The 17808-nt window shown below is 40.3% G+C and overlaps 1 protein-coding gene across 4 annotated transcripts in view; it reads right to left on the minus strand.

Annotated features, from left to right (window-relative positions):
- Positions 1–271: 271 nt before the first annotated feature.
- The window catches only part of PDCD4 (programmed cell death 4), a 34236-nt gene continuing 16699 nt past the window's right edge, over positions 272–17808 (minus strand). For all 4 annotated transcript variants that reach the window (XM_050958160.1, XM_050958159.1, XM_050958163.1 and 1 more), the window contains 9 exons: positions 17448–17542; positions 14622–14735; positions 14173–14394; positions 8827–8924; positions 6893–7007; positions 5881–5988; positions 4672–4782; positions 3487–3626; positions 272–967 (listed from right to left, as the gene is read on the minus strand). In XM_050958160.1, the coding sequence (XP_050814117.1) occupies positions 907–967; positions 3487–3626; positions 4672–4782; positions 5881–5988; positions 6893–7007; positions 8827–8924; positions 14173–14394; positions 14622–14735; positions 17448–17542 (1064 nt within the window). In that variant the 3' untranslated portion in view covers positions 272–906. The remainder of the gene's footprint in view (positions 968–3486; positions 3627–4671; positions 4783–5880; positions 5989–6892; positions 7008–8826; positions 8925–14172; positions 14395–14621; positions 14736–17447; positions 17543–17808) is intronic.

Raw genomic sequence — 17808 nt, forward strand, 5'->3', positions numbered from 1 at the left:
GCAAGTATATACTGACATTTTGTGGTTAAAAAAACAAACAATTGCACAGTTAACACTGAGGAAAAGATGTGATTGCATAAATTGTACCCATTTTCAGGGAAATCTTTGGTAAAATGTCCCTTTCATTTTAGGTATTCATTAATCCTCTGCAAAATGCTATGCAAAAGGGTACTTTTTAGATATGTATTTTATTGGCACCTGGTTCAAAGATTATCTGCAGAGGACCTGAAGAGCTTTCCAAAACTGCTTATATAAAAACAAAGAAAGAGGATAGCTTTACAAAAATTTATTTTGTAATACATTCTACCAGAACTGTTCATTTTTTCCAGTTTTGTAGAGAAATAGATGTTCCAGCCACCTTTTATTGCACTGGTCTTTAAGACCAATCAGTGCATTCCCCTGGAAAAGATGAATACATCTTATGACCAATCCATTTTTTAGATTCTTTAAAGAAATAACCATTCTTTCCTCCCAAAGCACAGCATTTCAACAGCAGCAGCAGCCGCCAAAATGAGATTACAGCAGCTTAACTTGACCCCTCTATAATAAAGCTTTGTATAAACCAGTGATTTTACTACATAAACACTGTCCTTGAAGGAAAGGAGTGACAGTCAGACATCAATGCAGAACATGGAATGATTGGGTCATAAACATATGGCACTTACAAAAGGGTAGCTTATTTGAAGGCACCACCACTGAAATGTGGTTACTTGTTCTGTTCTACTATATGCCCAGAGAAAGGAATTTTCTTCCTGAATATAACTTTACAAAACTATTTCAGAAATGATTTGTACCAAAACAAGTGCTTAAAAAAATATGAACTGTGCTAAGCAACTCTTACAATTTAGATAAAGAATATATTTTTTCCCTTTAAACATCTAAGGCTGCAAGAGTTGGTTTCTGTACTCAGTAGCTCTCTAGTTTAAGACGACCTCCATCTCCTTCACTTACAAAGCGCTTCCTTCCCCTGTAAGCAAAAAACAAAAATACAAGATTATAAATTTCACATTAGTGTCAATAGTCTTTCCCTATCTACTATAGCTTAGAGTGATCCCCTGCACCACTTTAAGGTCCTGAGAGTAACATGGAGGTGGCTGGTGATCAGCGATATTACCTGTCAAATTCTTGATCATCTGAAAAGGCCACATAATCAATCTGAATATTCTAGACAGAACACTATTTGTGTATTTATACTAGGCTTTTCAAAACTTGACTCAAGATTCATAATACTACTTTCTCCCTTTCTTAGAATTCCATATAGTGTTAGAATCTGAGAAAAGTGTTAGCTTGACAGCCAAGAAACTGCAGCTCTATTTAGCCAAAGAGCAAGAGTATTACAAAGTCATGCAAAGCGTCCTTCCCTATGCTGCCCTGTCATTGGTCCTCAAACCCAAGTGGGAGGAATAATCTCTAGGACAAAGTTATAATAATCCTTTGCACATTTTATAGGGCCTTCCAATTACAAAGCTCAAAGTGCTTTGCTAACCATCTGAGGAGGTGAGAGGCTTAATTAAAGGTTACAAAAAGTTATTTTGATAGTGCTTCTACATACAGTTACTAGAACTGAAGTATAATGGAGCTTTATATTTTAAATGATGATGTAAAAAAAAAAAATAAAAAAAACTTATACCAGGGAATATGTCAGTATAAAACCTAATGGATTTGACTCCTCAAAGAACAGAACAAGGGACAATTTTAGTCTCTAGTTTATGGATATTGGCTCGCTCTGGGATGAGAATAAACTCATCAAAATTTTACAAACTGACTTTATTGCCAGCAGGAAGATAATTTCTACATGAGAAACCTAATTTTCAGCAGATCAAATAAAAAAGACCTTTACAAAATACAGTATATAACCTAACCCATAGTAACAATGACTTGTGAATAGGTAGCATAATTTGCAAAACTCATTTTTTTAAAAAAGCTAAAGAGAAGTACAGTGTTAAGAGCTCAATGTCCCAGAGTGCAAGAAATAAGGCATGGGGCCACCTACTGAACAATGAAGATAAAACAAAACATTGAATAGCTGCTAGTTACATGAGCATTATCTATTTTATGTCTTAACTAAGGAAGGGGTCCTGTGGAAAAAAAATAGTAAACATGACCATGTAATAAAGACTGCATTATAATGCATATGTACAAGGGGCCAAATTAAGGTTGCACATTTCCTGGCATTTCCTAACTTTTATGTGCTTGATTTCACATCCTTAATTCTTTTAATGTAGTTGTGTGTAAATTCCTAGGTTTTAAAAAAGAACACAAATTTCATCAGCAGGGCTGAAACCTTTAGATCCACCACAGAGCTTGGCCCCTTGAGCTAACAGAGTAACTGATTGCACTAGTAGGTTGTTATCTGCATTACAAAGCTATTGGACACTTTGTCACTGGGTTTCACTGATACTCTCTGACAGCACAGGAATGGCAAGATTCAGGAATTCTGTTTCCATTCCAATTTCTGAAAGGAAGTCTGATTAAGCGGGCATAGGCTCTTCTATCTGTTTCCTCCTCCCTCGCCCCCCCACCCCCCGGGCCCATGTTTGACCCTTCTACTCATCTCCTCCAACCTCTCTCTACCCCAGTCCTGTCTCTTCCCCATTCTCCACAGCTCCACATCCAGTCCCCTTGCCCAGCAGGTCCTATGCTAACCCCTCCAGACTCCCAGTCTTAGTCTCCTTGCCCAGCCAGTTCCAGTTCCTTCAACTCCCAGCTTCTCATCTGATCTGTCTCTCCCTGCAAACCTGGCCTCCAGTTGCTGCCCCTCCCTCATATTACTCATCCCTAATCTCCCTCCCCAGTTCATCACCCAATCTCGGTGTCATCGTTCCCACCCCACCCCCAATTCCTTGTTCAAATCTCTTCACACAGCTATTTCCAGTACTCCTCCTAACCTTGCTGTCTTATCTGCATTCAAAAATCAGGCAGCTTCATCCTCCATGCTACCCAAAAGGGGGTGTCCCTGCTCTCAGTTCAGGCATGGTCTGCAGCAGGCTGGAGCTGCAATTACAGGGAAAGTCCTGGAGTGGCGCAAGCCAAGTGCAGATGGAATCTTTGGGGAAATGTGTAAGACATATAAGAGCGTGTATGAACTGCGTTTTCAAAGGCTTATAAATTGACCAAATTTGGGCAGATTTTCATAGGGATAGCAAAAGATACATTCCTGACACAACAGCAACCTCCTGCCAAATTTCAAATTCCTGGTCCAAAGCATGGGAGCTCTAGAGCTTTCTACAGAAAAAGTTGGCACAATTTTTTAACATTGACCAAACAATGTATTATTTCCTAGGCTCAGTCTCAGCAACTGCTCTACCCTTTTGGCTGATATTTTCCAAAAGAAGTCAGCCTCAGGCAGATACCCAGCATGGAAAGTTTCACTCTAAATTCTTAACGTTTGGCAAAGTTCTAAGCAACTGAAGACTGGGTCTTATGATGGGAAATGTCAGGCAAACTTAATATACCAGCTCTTTTTATAAATTATATTAAAAGTACCTTGAAGGACAGAGGTCTCTCAGTGGTTTGGAAATGATTCCGGCCTGAAAGCATTCCTCTACAAACTGCTCAAGCACAGAGTATGAATGTGGCACATCCAGGTTAATATCTGGGATTTCACGGTAAACTCGTTCATAACCCTGCAATATCAGAATTGGGTAATGAAGTCACATTTTGCTACATAAAAGGGTAACCTTTCTTACTCTCTGAGTGGATTATAATCAAGTAATTCATTAATTTTTAAGACGTATTAAACATAATTTCAAGGAATCTACACCACCTCATCTGCAACTTAGCACCACACTATAGAACACAGTATTACCTAGATGTATTTACTTACCCAGGTAGATGAACTAAATTTTAGGATTCCCAAAAATCAGAGGACCTGACTGACCAGGTTAACCTGCCTGTGCAGTATAGTCTCATGGACAGTAACATCAGAGAGGGAGCAGTTTCTGGAGTTTTACTATTTCTCCAATCATTAAGCATCTCCGTAACACACCAGCTCGGACAGCTGAATAATCTGTGCCCCGACACAAATCACTCACCCCCAGAGCAAGGGAAGCAGAGTAGATGGTAGGGAGGAGATGGAAACTAGATTGTGAAGGTGTCACAGAATGGTTCCAGCGTATGGGACAACACAGCTATATGCGGTCACTTGTTCAGGGCTTATGGGCAGAACCACAATTTAGTTCAGATACAGCTACATGATTTTGGTTTTATACTCTAAGTCATTTTTTTTTTTAAATCAAGTAAATCTAAATAAGGCTACTTCCGTAATAATGGCTGGTCAATACATAAAAACATCCCTATGTTATACTGCAACATTATGAAAGATTTAATTTTTTAGTAATTAAACCGCATAATTCAGTAAGACACCTCAAAGTTTCCTTGTTATTAGAACATATTTTAAATTATTCTCAACTCTGCAGCTCCACAAGACAAAACACTTAAAATTCCTTTGTACCCCCTTGAGACACAACATTTATTGCTATATCTTGGAAACATCAGCTATAACCTATTTGTACAAGTCACTGGAGGGCCAACAGAACCATAGCAGTACAATTGATAACAATGGATCATCATGTATAGTTTAAGAGAAGGTGTAAAAACAGGAATGATGTTTGAAAACAACAATTTTTTGTGAATTACTATTCCAATTATATTTTGGAAAAATATACTTACTCTCTTCATTTGGTCCAGAGTAATAACAGTAGACGTCCAGAGGGATTTCAACAAATCAAGCATCATTTTAAAGGTTGTTTCTCCAGTTGATTCTAAAACCATCACAATTGCCTAAAATAAAGCAAGAGGAAGTGTTTAACTAAAAGACAGTGCAAAAAGTACATTTGACAAGAAATGAAAAGTGAATGCCGCAAACAGAGCTGTAACATTTCCACATGGAAAAATGTGTATTTATCACATGCACCTACAATGCTAGTATACTACAATGTAACAAAAAAGCATGGAGTGGAAAAATTATTTGGGTAAGGATACAAAGCTTGAAAACAAGGACGATGTTACTATAGGTATACAGACCACCAGGCAAGAGGAGAGAGGGAACAAAAAGCTTTCTGGACTATTTATAGAGGTATTCTAAATCACATGACCCTGTACTCGGGCATCAGTTAGCAGCAGTGTGGAGGGCTCTACTTTCTGATGTCACGTATTTGCATCAAACAGACACCACAATGGAGAATTAAACTTTATACACATTTGAAGGGTGTAAACCTCAAGACAAAGGAGCTTCTTGATAATGAAGGAGCAACTTATAAAAAGGGAAATATTTAGGTTCAATATCAGCAAAAATGTACTGATAGAAGACAGTATTAGGCTGTGGAATAGTCTCTCCTCCCTCTCTCAAGGCATTTAAAAATATAGATTAGACAAAATACTAGGAAGTATACTACAGGGAGCAATCCTCCACTAGTGAATGATTGACTGTATAACCTAAAAGAAGTGGTAAAGACCTATTAAAAGAGCAATTTATCTGCTTGTAACCTGCGGTAATAAAAAGCTCACAGCACTACCAACAAGAAAATCTAGGTTTAACAAAAACTAGAGCATGGGATTTTTCTTTCCATTATTCCACAGCAGACAACTGTGAAATGGCTCTTTCAGTACAAAATATCCAGTAACTGCCCCATTCATGTAATTAATATAGTTTAATTCTATATCTTCCTGAAGACACCAACCGTTTACCCAGGCACAAGTAGCATGCGCTGTACTTAGAAACTGTAGACATCTGATAACATTAATATTTAGGAGCTGAACTTCAGAATTCAGTTTCATTACTTACATGTCCACACTGAAATAAAACCTAGAATCTGCTCATATTTATCCACAATTTTAAAAAAAAGTTACAAAAGAAAAGGAGTCTGATTTCTGTCTTACTTCATATACAAGTTCATGGTGAAAATGAGGCACTTCTAGTTCCTGAAGGCAACGCTCAGCTTCTGATACATCTCCAGAAAGTAGGTACTCCTTCAGCAACATATCAATCTATTGGATTTGTTAAAAAATACTAGGTATAGTTTAAAATCTTAAAATTAATCTGATAAATCCCCTACTCAGCCAAGCAACAAGCTAGTGACATGCACTAAAAAAAAAAAAATCTGTATCCCAAACTGCAACTAGTATTTTAACAAACACATCTTAAATTGAGAAATTATGTCTAACTATACAGATAGTATGAATCTGAACACTTATCCAGACACCATTTCAAAACATGCAGTGTCTGCACACATATATGTTTAACATGCAGCCCATCATTAGAAATAATGTTTGATAAAATGCCCATGGGCCACTCAAGCTTAATATGACCAAGATCAAACTCATTTTCTTTTCTCCAAATCTTCTCCCATTTTTTGTTACTTATGGTGGCACAATCATTGTCCAGCTAAGACAGGTTTGCAACCTCAAAGTCACAAACTCCTTCCTTTAAATTTTCTACCAATATCTGGAATGTATCCCAAGCTTGCTGCTGTTTCTTCCTCATCCTAACTGGAATTTCTGAAAAAGCTACCCTCCAACCACGAGGCCAAAAGGGAGACTAATTAAATACAATTATCCCCTCTGGACTTTTCAGGCTTCTTATCTTCTATTAGCCTATCCTTTTAAGATCATAAACTCTTAATTGCAGGTATTATCGTTAGGGTGTTCATTGTACAAAGCCAAGTACTAAACAAGCCTACAGAGGACAAAGATCCTTTTCAGTCAATGTCATGGTCAACATCTTTAATTCATAATAAATACACATTTCAAAACAGCAGAATACGATTTAGGTGCAGGGTTAATGCATCTCTTTCCTCCTTCCCAGTCAATCTGCATGAGCTTTCTCACACACACACACACACACACACACACACACACACACACACACCCAGGTTTTTTACAAATTAGCTACCTCTTTAACAAGATGTTTTACAGATTGCTGTCCACCACCTGATCCCCATACGCTGTCTATACGCTTTCCACCTTTTTTCATACTCAGCAGCACAGTAGCTCGGTCCAATGCAGCTCTACAACGCAAAGGTTGTGTTACAAAATTAGTTACATAAATTCACTACAGAGGAGGGAAGAAAGAACAAGGAGTTTCTTATGTCAAGACTTGGTTCTGTGGGCCAGGCTATGTTCCAAATTTCTTCTTCTTCATCATCAAATATCCTTCTCTCATTTGACACAAGAGGACAGAACATCTCATTCCTTTTACTCAGCCAGTAATAGCTTCCCACAATAAGTGAACAGGGAGATCCAACTCCAAGAAAAATTTACCCCTTATTTCAAGGCAACCCAACAAATATACATAATCACAAATGCCATCCTCCTCAGATGATGTGCTCACACTTCATCACAGGTAGTTCAGAAGACACTGTTCAGCAATGCAAGCTCCACACTGATAACCTGGAACTGATAGCCATCAGGTGAGCTTCCTGAAGATCTCTTCCCCACCAACTTCTCCCTTCAGCTACATTCTGATAGGGACAAACCACACAGTAGGGGCAGCCTTTCTCAGACATTCCTCTACCCAGTGGAAAAAAGTGTGTTGGATTCCCTCTACGGTAAAATCTGGGATCTGTCAAGGTCCTGCATTTGCTTAGTAATCTAAGTCTCCAAACATGTGGCTAAACCTAAAGTGCCTTTACCTTGGAGAATGGTTACTCCTTTTGGGTTCAAAGAGTTCTGGGACTCCTGAGGTCTGGAGACAAAATGGTGCTTCAGCAGAGGAACACCAAACACAGACTTTCTAAAAAGACAGAGGAACTAGGGAATCTTGCCACCTCCCTGGGAAGAGGAACTAGGTGTGAAAAATCTTAGATCCAGACTGGCTACCATATACCTGAACAAGGAGGAGTACTCAGCCATTTATTCAGGCTGATCGGAGTCATAATATGGAAAACTGTACTCACTATTTGGAGTGGCTAGGTGAGGTGAGAAGTAAGCTGACTCAGAAGTGAAGGTGGCCATGCTACATGTATGGATATACTTAATTATTGGGACCAAAAGTCCTTCAACCACAGTAAAAGGATTTGCACACCTGGGTGCCTAAAGTTAGGTAACCTAAACAGTAGCCTAATTTTCAGAGGTACCAAGTACCAACAACACTAACTGATGTCAATGGAAACTATGGGTGCTCAACACCTCCGAAACCCAAGCCTGAAAGGTCAACACTGTATATAAAAACTGATGCATTCAAAATCTGAGGGTATTTTTCAAACTCTCTACCTCCCCATCCCTTGCACATAGGCTGCTCCGTTTTGACTCTGAAACTGAGTCCTCATATCCACATAGAATATAAAGTCTGCAAATGTGAAGGATTGACATTCTCTGTGCAGCACTAAGCATGAAGCAAAAAGGGTTTGTTTGTTTATTTAACAAAATCCTTACATTGCTTCTCCTGATGCTGTATTTACCTATTGGTCATATACAGTCTAAAGCAAAATGCTCCCTAAAAGTTTCTGATTTGATCAGAATTTTTCTTAAATAAATTAGTAAGCTCTTTTCAAGTGCCTCAGGAAAGGTTAAACTGTAAGAATTCACAGTTTGCAAAAATGCTAGTCAAATTTAGTTTACTGCCCGAGTTAAACAGATTCAACTAAGATACTAAAGACCGAGTTTGCCAGAAGCGTTTAGTATCTCTTGGTTTAAAAGTCTGGGACGTTTTTTTTTCTTGTGACAGGCTTCCTTTGAGGGTTTTCGTTGTTGTTGTTGACTTGTTTTTAATACTAGAAGAGAGTGGCCACACCTACTTTATTTTAAAATACCAAATTACTGGTTTGCTTGCTGAGAATTTTAAAAAAACTGACCTATACACACTAACTACAAAGAGCAATCACTTACCGAGCCTGGACACAATCCACGGTGCCTTTGTAGCTGTCTATGTAAGTACTACATAAAATCCCATCTCCAACTGCTCTTGCAATAAATTGGCCCACTAACTGCAACAGAAGAGAAATATTTTTGAGACACTGAATTCCACATGATTTCTGAACAGACATTTTAACTTGCATAGTTATTCAGGCTTTGTTTTTAAAATGTGGAGGTTATTCACCTTGGGTAGTAGCTGAAATTATTCACCTATGGGTGCTCCACTTTGAGTGCACACAGCTCCCATGCACCTTTGGTCAGAGATTTTAGATAGCAGTGCCCATTTGACCTAGTCATGAGCTTGTCATCCTCATGCCCCATACCAAGGATATACACAGCTGTGCAGGCAAGCCACCCTCAGCTCCTTCTCTACCATGAAGTCACACAAGATAAAACTTTGAAGCAAAGGGGAAGGAAGGCAAGTAGTTGAGTACCCATAGGCATACACATCTAGAAGAATTCCAGTTACTGCACAAGATGGGTAACTTCTTTCTTTGAATATTGGCCTATGGAGGCTTCACTTCAGGTGACTCCTGAGTGGTATCCTTTGAAGAAAGAGGAGGCTTTGGAGTTGGATCCAATACTGACCAAAAGACTGCCGTGACAACAGCACCAACCAATCTAGAGGCATGTATCAGGATGTACTGCACGAAGAAAGTGTGCACTGATGCCCAGATTGCTGTTTAGCAAATTGAAGCCATTGGTACTTTTAACAGTGCCAGAGTTAGAGGATGGAGAAACAGACCAGAATCCGGAGACAGCAGACAGGAAATGGTCGGAAGCTGAAAAGAAGGACAAGAAGCAAAACCTGCCTCGGCCAAGTTGGTGCAAATAGAGTAACTCTGGATTTGTCTTGATTGATCTTGTTCAATACATTCGGAATCAGTGGTGTTGGAGGATATGCACAGAGAAGGCCCTTCATTCAATGAATGAGAAAGACATCTCCCAAAAACTGATGAGTCAGATCTTCTCTCAAACCAAATTTCTTGCACTTCGTTGGCGGCAGTTGCAAAGATGTCCACTTGCAGAAACCTCCAAGTCAGAAAAATCTGAGGGTTCAAGGGTCCAGAGCTCCCACTCATAATCCTGGGAGAACTCAGACCACCAGCCACAGTGTTCTGCATGCCAAGAAGGTCAGAAGCTGAGATGAGAATGTGATTGGCTATACACTAATTCCATAGCTTTATTGCTTCAGCACAAGAAAGGGGATCTCATCCCTTTCTGATGATTTAGGTAGAACGTTCAGGCTACATTGTCTCAGGATTTTGACAGATTGGCTTTGATTAAGGGAGGAAAGTGGATACAGGCATTTCCGACTTCCCATAATTCTAGGAGGCTGATGTGTAGGAGAGACTTCGGAGGGGAGGGATAGTTCAGTGGTTTGAGCATTGGTCTGCTAAACCCAGGGTTGTGAGCTCAATCCTTGAGGGGGTGCCCTAGGGATCTGGGGCAAAATCATTATTTGGTCCTGCTAGTGAATGCAGGGAGCTGGACTTGATGACCTTTCAAGGTCCCTTCCAGTTCTAGGAGATGGAGATATCTCCATTAACTTATTTATTTAGACTCGAGGCAACCATTTGTTTTGGATGGTGTGCCCCCCACCCCCTCAGCAGAGCTCCCCACCCCACAACTGGTGCATCCAAAATTACAGTAAATGGTAGGCAGAGGGTGAGTAAAGGAATTCCTGCATGGATTTTGGATGTGTCCTTCCATTGAGTGAGTCTAGCACCCAACCAGGGACAGACACCAACTTGCCCAGACCATGTTTGCTAGGGATATAAACAATTCTGGAGCAACCTGGACACAGCAAAGATGTACTGGCATGTTGTGTGACAAAAGTATAATCTGCCTCCAACTGCTGGGTCATTTGGCAATTTGTTGCAGTTGGTGGGGGGGGGTTATTTTGAATTTTGGCAATAAGTCTTATCAGTGTCCTAAGTCTGTCCACAAGGAGGCATGTTCTGAATGCTATGGCATCTAAAGAAGCTCCTGTGAAAACTGCTGAAGTATAGTTAGAATGGATTATTCTGTATCATTCTGAGGTTCTAGGTTGCAGACTAAGGACATGGCTGTCTGTATTGCAGAGAGAACTTCGATGCATGACCAGAACTTGAACAGCCAATTGTCAAGGTAGGGGAAGATTCTTCTTCTTCTTCACTGACAAAAGCTGAACAGCTATTACTGTCAGGACTTTGGAAGTATCCTGGCAGGCAGATGAGAAGCTGAAGCAAAGCACTCTATACTAGAAACTTTTTGTAAGAGGAGTGAATGGCAACGTGAAAAGTACGTGCCCTGGAGGTCGAGGCTGTAAAACAATCTCTGGAATCTAACAATAAAAATATATTTGTGAGAGTTACCATTCTGAATTTTCGAAATTTCATGAAGGTGTTTGGAAGTCAAGATCTAATATTGGTCTCCATCCCACCTTCCTTTTTGGTACCAGAAGTTACTTGGAGTAAAACCTCTTCCCTCTGTGGCAGACTAGAACAAGTTCCATGGCTCCATGCATAGAAGGGAGGTGGTCTGTCTCAGCAACTGTTTGTGAAAAGAGTCCCAGAGGAGGAACAGGGAAATGGATTGAGTAACCCAAAGTTATAACCTCCAAAACCCATTTGTCAGATTAATTTGCTCCCATGCAGGTTGAAAACCGAGAAACTATCTCCAAAGGGAGGGAAGCAGGTAGCAGGTTGTAGCTGAAGAATCTCAAGATGGAGATGTTCTGAACCCTCCACCATACCATCAGATTTGAGATTTCAATGATGACACAAAGCTGGGTGATATTAGTAGGGGGCCTCTTCTTTTGATATCTTGGTCTCTTAGGCAGTTTGGCTGGTCTATGAAAACTGAAGAACTGGACCAGATCGGATTTCTGTGTCATTTGGGCTCTGCTAAATTTTCTTTTATCTGCAGTTGTATATAAACCTGTGTGTGGCCCCTGAATCCAATAAAGGTGTGCAAGGATTAGTCGATGGACTCACTCAAGTGTCAGTCCATCAAAGAGAATGTCTTCTACAGTAAACAACCTCCTTAGGCAATCCCGACAGCTGCAGCCAAGATGCTTGACATGACAACAGCAGTTGAGATGGAACAAGCTGCATTGTCCACTGAATGTAGGGAAGTTTGCAAGACAGTCCGCGCTGAGAGATGACCCTCGGTTATGGTAGCCTAGAACTGTTCCCAGTGTTCTGAAGATGATAATTTAATTTTAAAAAAGCATTGAATTGTGCTTAGAGACTGATAATTCTCTTTTCTAAACTGGAGAATTGCAGAGGAGTAGCTTCTACACCCAAAGAGGTTGAGAAGCTTCTGGTCTTTACTTAACAGTGTAGACTTAGTAGGATGTTGTCTGCCATGCTCAACAACAACCCTCATAACTCTGTTTAGTTGTGAGGAGTGTATGAGAATAAAACAAGTCCAAAATGGTCGATCTTGATAGTGACTGAAGCTCTTTTGGCACGGGGGTGGTGTCTAGGCCTGGATCCAAGGCTGGTCAGAGGCAGTATTCCATCACGAGAAGCCAAAGTTTCACCTGTTTTTTTCCTAGTCCTACTTTTAGAAACTGAGGTCTTGCACTTGGCTGAGATGTAGGATACCTGGTTGACAATGACCCCTCAGGCAAACCCCTCAGAACTGGGAGGGGAGGGGTATTAAATGCAAAACGCCCAAATAAACTTAAGAGGTATGTGTGATGGGTCTCTGGGTACCCAGGATTGTGAGTCACCTTGTCACCCACCTGCCTGCAACATAATGAAGTCTTGCTTGTGGTACCTGGGTATTTGCTTGAATGGCTAACAGGCTAGTGGTGTTAGGGAGCTCTCCCCTCTGGCCTGTTCAAGCCCTGTTTTTCCCTTGCAGGTTAAAAACAGGTGCACCCCAGCCCCAGAGTCCCTTTGAATCATTTCCCTGTGATATCCAGCCCCTGTCACTGGCTAATCAAAAGAAATCCCAGATCCTCTGCCCCCAAAGGAGCTGTGTACCCCAGTTCACAAGTTTTACCTCAAACTACTGTTCCTGTAAAAACAAAATTAAAAAAAAAAAAAAAAAAAAAACACACACAACACATGTGAGCACTTACAATAAAACAAAAAGTAGGTTTACTTAAAAAAGAATTCAGAGTTAACTAGGAACCAGAGAGTGATGGAAACAAATGACTACAAAACAAAATCCTAAAACTTACAAACCTGTGTCTATGCTTATTAACATTTAACTTAGCCTATTTAATGAAGTAGATTTTCCCTGCCAAGTTCAGTCTGTTGAAGAGCTGGCTGGCTTCACAGGAACCAGGATCCACATTTTTCCATGAGAACATCCCTGCTCCCCAAGATGTCTCCTCACTGAAAGGAGGAAGACTGTCTTTTCTCCTCTCTCTCCTATATTGAATCAGTCTTTTGTCTTTATTCATAGACAGGCTGAGCCTTTGTAAGGTTTTGTCTGTGATAATGTTCCTTTTTTACCCCCATTGATAGTTTTTAGAATGGAGCAAGGCTAAACAACGGGAGTCTTGCCTTACATCACAACTAACTAGGGTGGCATGACAACTCCCTCCTGCTTGAATGGGACACCGGAGACATATTGTCCTTTAGTGACTAATTTTTACTTAAAGTCTATAAAACATACTTTCTATTTAAATATATTATTCCTTAAATATTACAACAATTATGCTTGCAACAATTATGAATCTTGACAAGGGCTTTCTGTAGCTACTTTTACCATGCTACTTTTTATGAATAATAAATATCCTCCAAGACATGTGCTTGTCAGGTTGAGATAAGAGTTGTTTCCAGAGAACAGGAGACACTCTGCATTACAGTACGATTATCAAAAGAACTAAAACGGAACTAAAAACTCGAGGCCAAGCTAGAGCAAAGCTGAAGTGTACACACTAGAAGCTCTGTCTCAGGCCATCAGGCAGCTGAGAAGGAACTGAGGGCAGTTTGCCTGCACAGCTTTTTGTATCCTTGGAATGGGGCACAAGAATATCTGGAGTGCCTGCGAGGGCTAAATGGGCACTACTACAAAACAAAAAATCTGGTCAGAGGTAAATGGAGCACATGCGCACCTGAAGTGGGGCACCTATAGGAACACTACTTGAATAAGGGTTAGTTTTGCTACACAAATTAAAAAAAAAGGGAAACTTCTCAAATTAAAACACCGGTCTGGGAGTTAGGAAGATGAGTGGTGAGACAGAAGGGAACTACAGCATACAAGTGATAATGCCACTAAAATACATAACACCCTATTTCATGAAGCAGTTTAACTGAACAACACTAGCCATGGAGGTTAAAGTCAAAAATCTGGTGCAAAGGGCTGTAGGCATACCTGTGGAGCTCTTGGAGAATCCAACATCAACTCAGGTAGTTCTTTCAGTAGTCTATCAAATGATTTTTCCACATCACTTGTGCTCACTACTGTCCCACAAAGGTCAGAGATGAGCTTAGATGTCATTTCTCTGTGACTAGCCTTCCCCTCTAATGACAATGATACGGCCAACACTGGCACACTGTATTTCATTTCACCAAGATTTAAATCCCTCAGCATCTCCTAAATAAGATTTGAAGAAAATATATTAACTTTTTTTATTAAAATGTTAACCATTAATAAAAGATTTAATAAAAAAATTTCAAATAATCACTACAAGGGCAGAGGGAAGGTTGTTTAGGTGGCTTAACTGCATTTCCATATCAGCACCTCTATAATCTCATTTGTGACATGGGAAGTCACAGCCAGTTAAGTGTGATATTTTTAAAAATACAAGTTGTCAGACATACCGCAACTTCATTAGTATCTCCATGTTCAAAGTATTCCTGTAACATTGGTGTTAAAGTTTTATCAAATGCTCTTTCATCCAAAGGTGGAACTACAGTTTCATAGACACAATTCTCCTATTTAAAAAAAAAAAAAAAAAAAGAAATCAGATACTGCATCTGAAAAGCAGCAGCGTCTCTCTTGTTCTCTTTATTGAAGAGCTTAAATGCTTTTTAAATAATTAACTCTTTGGTACTTGCAGCCAAAATTTCTATCAGCAATGACTGCATCATGCCTTTGTAATCAGTCTGTGGAAACATCAGTTCTAGAACAAAGATAACATTTCCCAAAAATATAAAAGCTGAATTTACTAGTAAGTAACATTATAACTTCCAACATTGTAAGCACCTAGGATTCTTCTGGCACCATTATTGTTAGAAACAAAAAAGTTTTCATGTACCATACATAGAAGGGAAGGAGACAAACTCATATCCAGCTCTGCAGGAAGGCAAAACATTTAACCAGACACCTTGCATCTTTCCCCCAAAAGCTACTCTCCCCTCCCCGATAAAGAAGCAGCCTGTTTTTCAAAACAGCTACATGGCCAGACTTCTAATAACATGTAAAAAGTGTGAAGGAGGAAAAGGACTGGGCATTTAATTTTCAGGGTGTTTACTAAAGTCAGTGAGAAGCACTCACAAAAAGGAGGAAGAGATCATGCAGCAATTGGCTACGGAGCAGCCTGACCTTCAGGGCAATATAAGCCTAAGAACCAGAACTCCAGCACAGCCAATCTTCCTCCATATCCCTCAGTTCCCCACTCCTCCTGGACTGACCTGCTAATTTTCAGACGTAAGTAGGTAGGTAGGTAGGTAGGGAGGGGTATGAGAGTGTGGAAGGAATGGGATGGAAGGACAATTCTGTAACAGATTAAGTCTGGGTGGGGGCCTGGGAGGGATAGATATATTAGTGTCTTGGACCATCCTAACAGAGTCTGTGCTGCACACTGCATATGATACTCATTTGTAGTTCAGAGGGGTACTGCAGCCTCCATATACAAGAGAACCATCACAGCTTGGACAAAAAGTGTAACATGGTGCTGTCTAATGGGGAAGCTAAAGAGGAAACCAGTACTTAATGTAGCCTGAAAAAAACATCCCGTGGTGTCTTGCATAAACTGAGAGAAGCAGATTTGGTAAGACGGTGCTTAAAGTGTCCGACTCAGCGGTTCGGCTTGATTTTTAAATGTTTGGAGTTTTTTGTTTTTTTTTTTTTTAATTCTGGGTCTACAACTCCCTATGACCCACTCAACTGTAAGCCCTGGAAGGGAAAGCCACACTTGAGGGTGGATATTTACACACTTATCCTAGGCCAGTTGTCCCCAAACTTTTCACAGTCATGCCTCCTCTTTACCCCTGTCTATACCCCCACTCCCCTGGAGTTGTGACCCCACTCCCAGCCCCCGGGGTGGGCACAGACAGAAGTAAGGGGCAGGGCTAGGGCCACAGCTGGGGGCAGGGCTGGGGCCGGGAACAGAGCCACGGTTGGAGGCAGAGGTTGGAGCTGGAGCAGAACTGGGGACAGAGCAGGGCTAGGTGGTGCTCCCATCCACTGTGGGGGCTGACCCGGACCCTGCCATGCCCCCCCTGAACATTCCTCTGCACCTCAGAGTTTGGGGATCTCTGTCCTAAACTCTTTAAATATTGTCGGTAGCCTTAGATTCAGACTACCTATTCTCAGCCCTCAACAAAGCTACTATAAGCTGTTTGAGAGGGCCAAGATACAACAGTGACTACTTTATGCATCTCTTTTTAGCTGTCAAGATACACTCCCTTAAGCTCTGACACAGTGTGGGCAGTGGTGTCAACATCTGTTAAAGAATCTTTTGACTTCAGCCATTAGATCTATATTTTACCTTCAAAGCAGTGCATCAAGCTGATTTCCCTGATTTCCTACTTTGATGTGCACCACTGTATTAAAAAGCCACAGTGTTCCACTTTGAAAAAGATTGTATCTTGGTTCATATCCAAATGAAGATACGAACATATGACCAATTTCTCCTCCTACCAACTGCAGAGTCTGTACAATGAGCAACTGCACAAAGAGTTAAAAACTGAAAGGTGTACTGGCTTTGAACTCCTTCAGAGACCTGCAGTATTTAGTGTTCATTTCCAACAATTTAAAACAAAGAAGAGAAAAAGCTACCACACATACTTAGCAGTTGTACCTCTGTGTCTTTAGTATAAAGTATATGTCAAGAACCCGATTTATCTACTATTCTTTTTATCCATATGCAATAGGCACCTTAAAAATCAGTACCAACACTAGCAGTATCTAAATACTGAAAATGGAATTTGTTTTCACTTCTGTTGATACCAACTTAACACTTCAAACTATTACTGTAGTAAGAGACCCTGATGATTTGTGAACACTAGTTTTGTAGTAAAACCAATACAAGAATGTAGGCATTTTTATAAAAATATATATGTTAATTAGAATTTAAAGGGACTGAGAAACAAACATTTTTTCTTGAATGTCAATTAGGTTTTACAGAATTAGAGCTTAATCTGGCAAGGTTCTAAGTACCATGGCCCTGATCCAGCCAAGCACTTTAAGCATATGTTTAGTTTAAGCATGAGTAGTCCCACCAGACAAACCAAGACACCTATACCAATCTCTTTGCTAGTGAATGGGCCTACTTGTGTGCTTGAAGTTAAGCATACACTGTATCAGGGCCAGTGTTTAACATCTTTAGAATCAAGCCTTTACAAATGTCGCATCAATTACAGTGAATAAAAAGGCTATTTCCACCTCAATCTTGCACTGTATAAAACAAAACATTTGCTCACCTGGTCATCGTCGTAGTTGGGATCTTTAATATCCACTTCTTCCACGTCATACACTTGCCCTGGTGTACCCCAAACACCTTTGCCACCTGCACCACCTAGCAAAACATGCAAAAGTGAAAAAAGATAGCCAGCTTATGGTAAATGCTGGGTTGATCTCAAAATATCTCCATATTACCATGCTTCATTCAGGCACGTGTGTGTAAGACTCAGATTTTTTGGGATATGCAGAAGTATGTTTCAACTCCCAGCCATTTGAGCTTTGCATCACTTGAGTCAGGAAACTGTAAGCAGCATGAAGAGTGCTGAAGATTGAAATAATTGTGCTTTACAATATTAAAGGGAGTATCCCATATATAAATTC

Source organism: Gopherus flavomarginatus, chromosome 6, assembly GCF_025201925.1.
Source record: "Gopherus flavomarginatus isolate rGopFla2 chromosome 6, rGopFla2.mat.asm, whole genome shotgun sequence".
In the NCBI taxonomy this organism is placed as follows: Eukaryota; Metazoa; Chordata; order Testudines; family Testudinidae; genus Gopherus; species Gopherus flavomarginatus.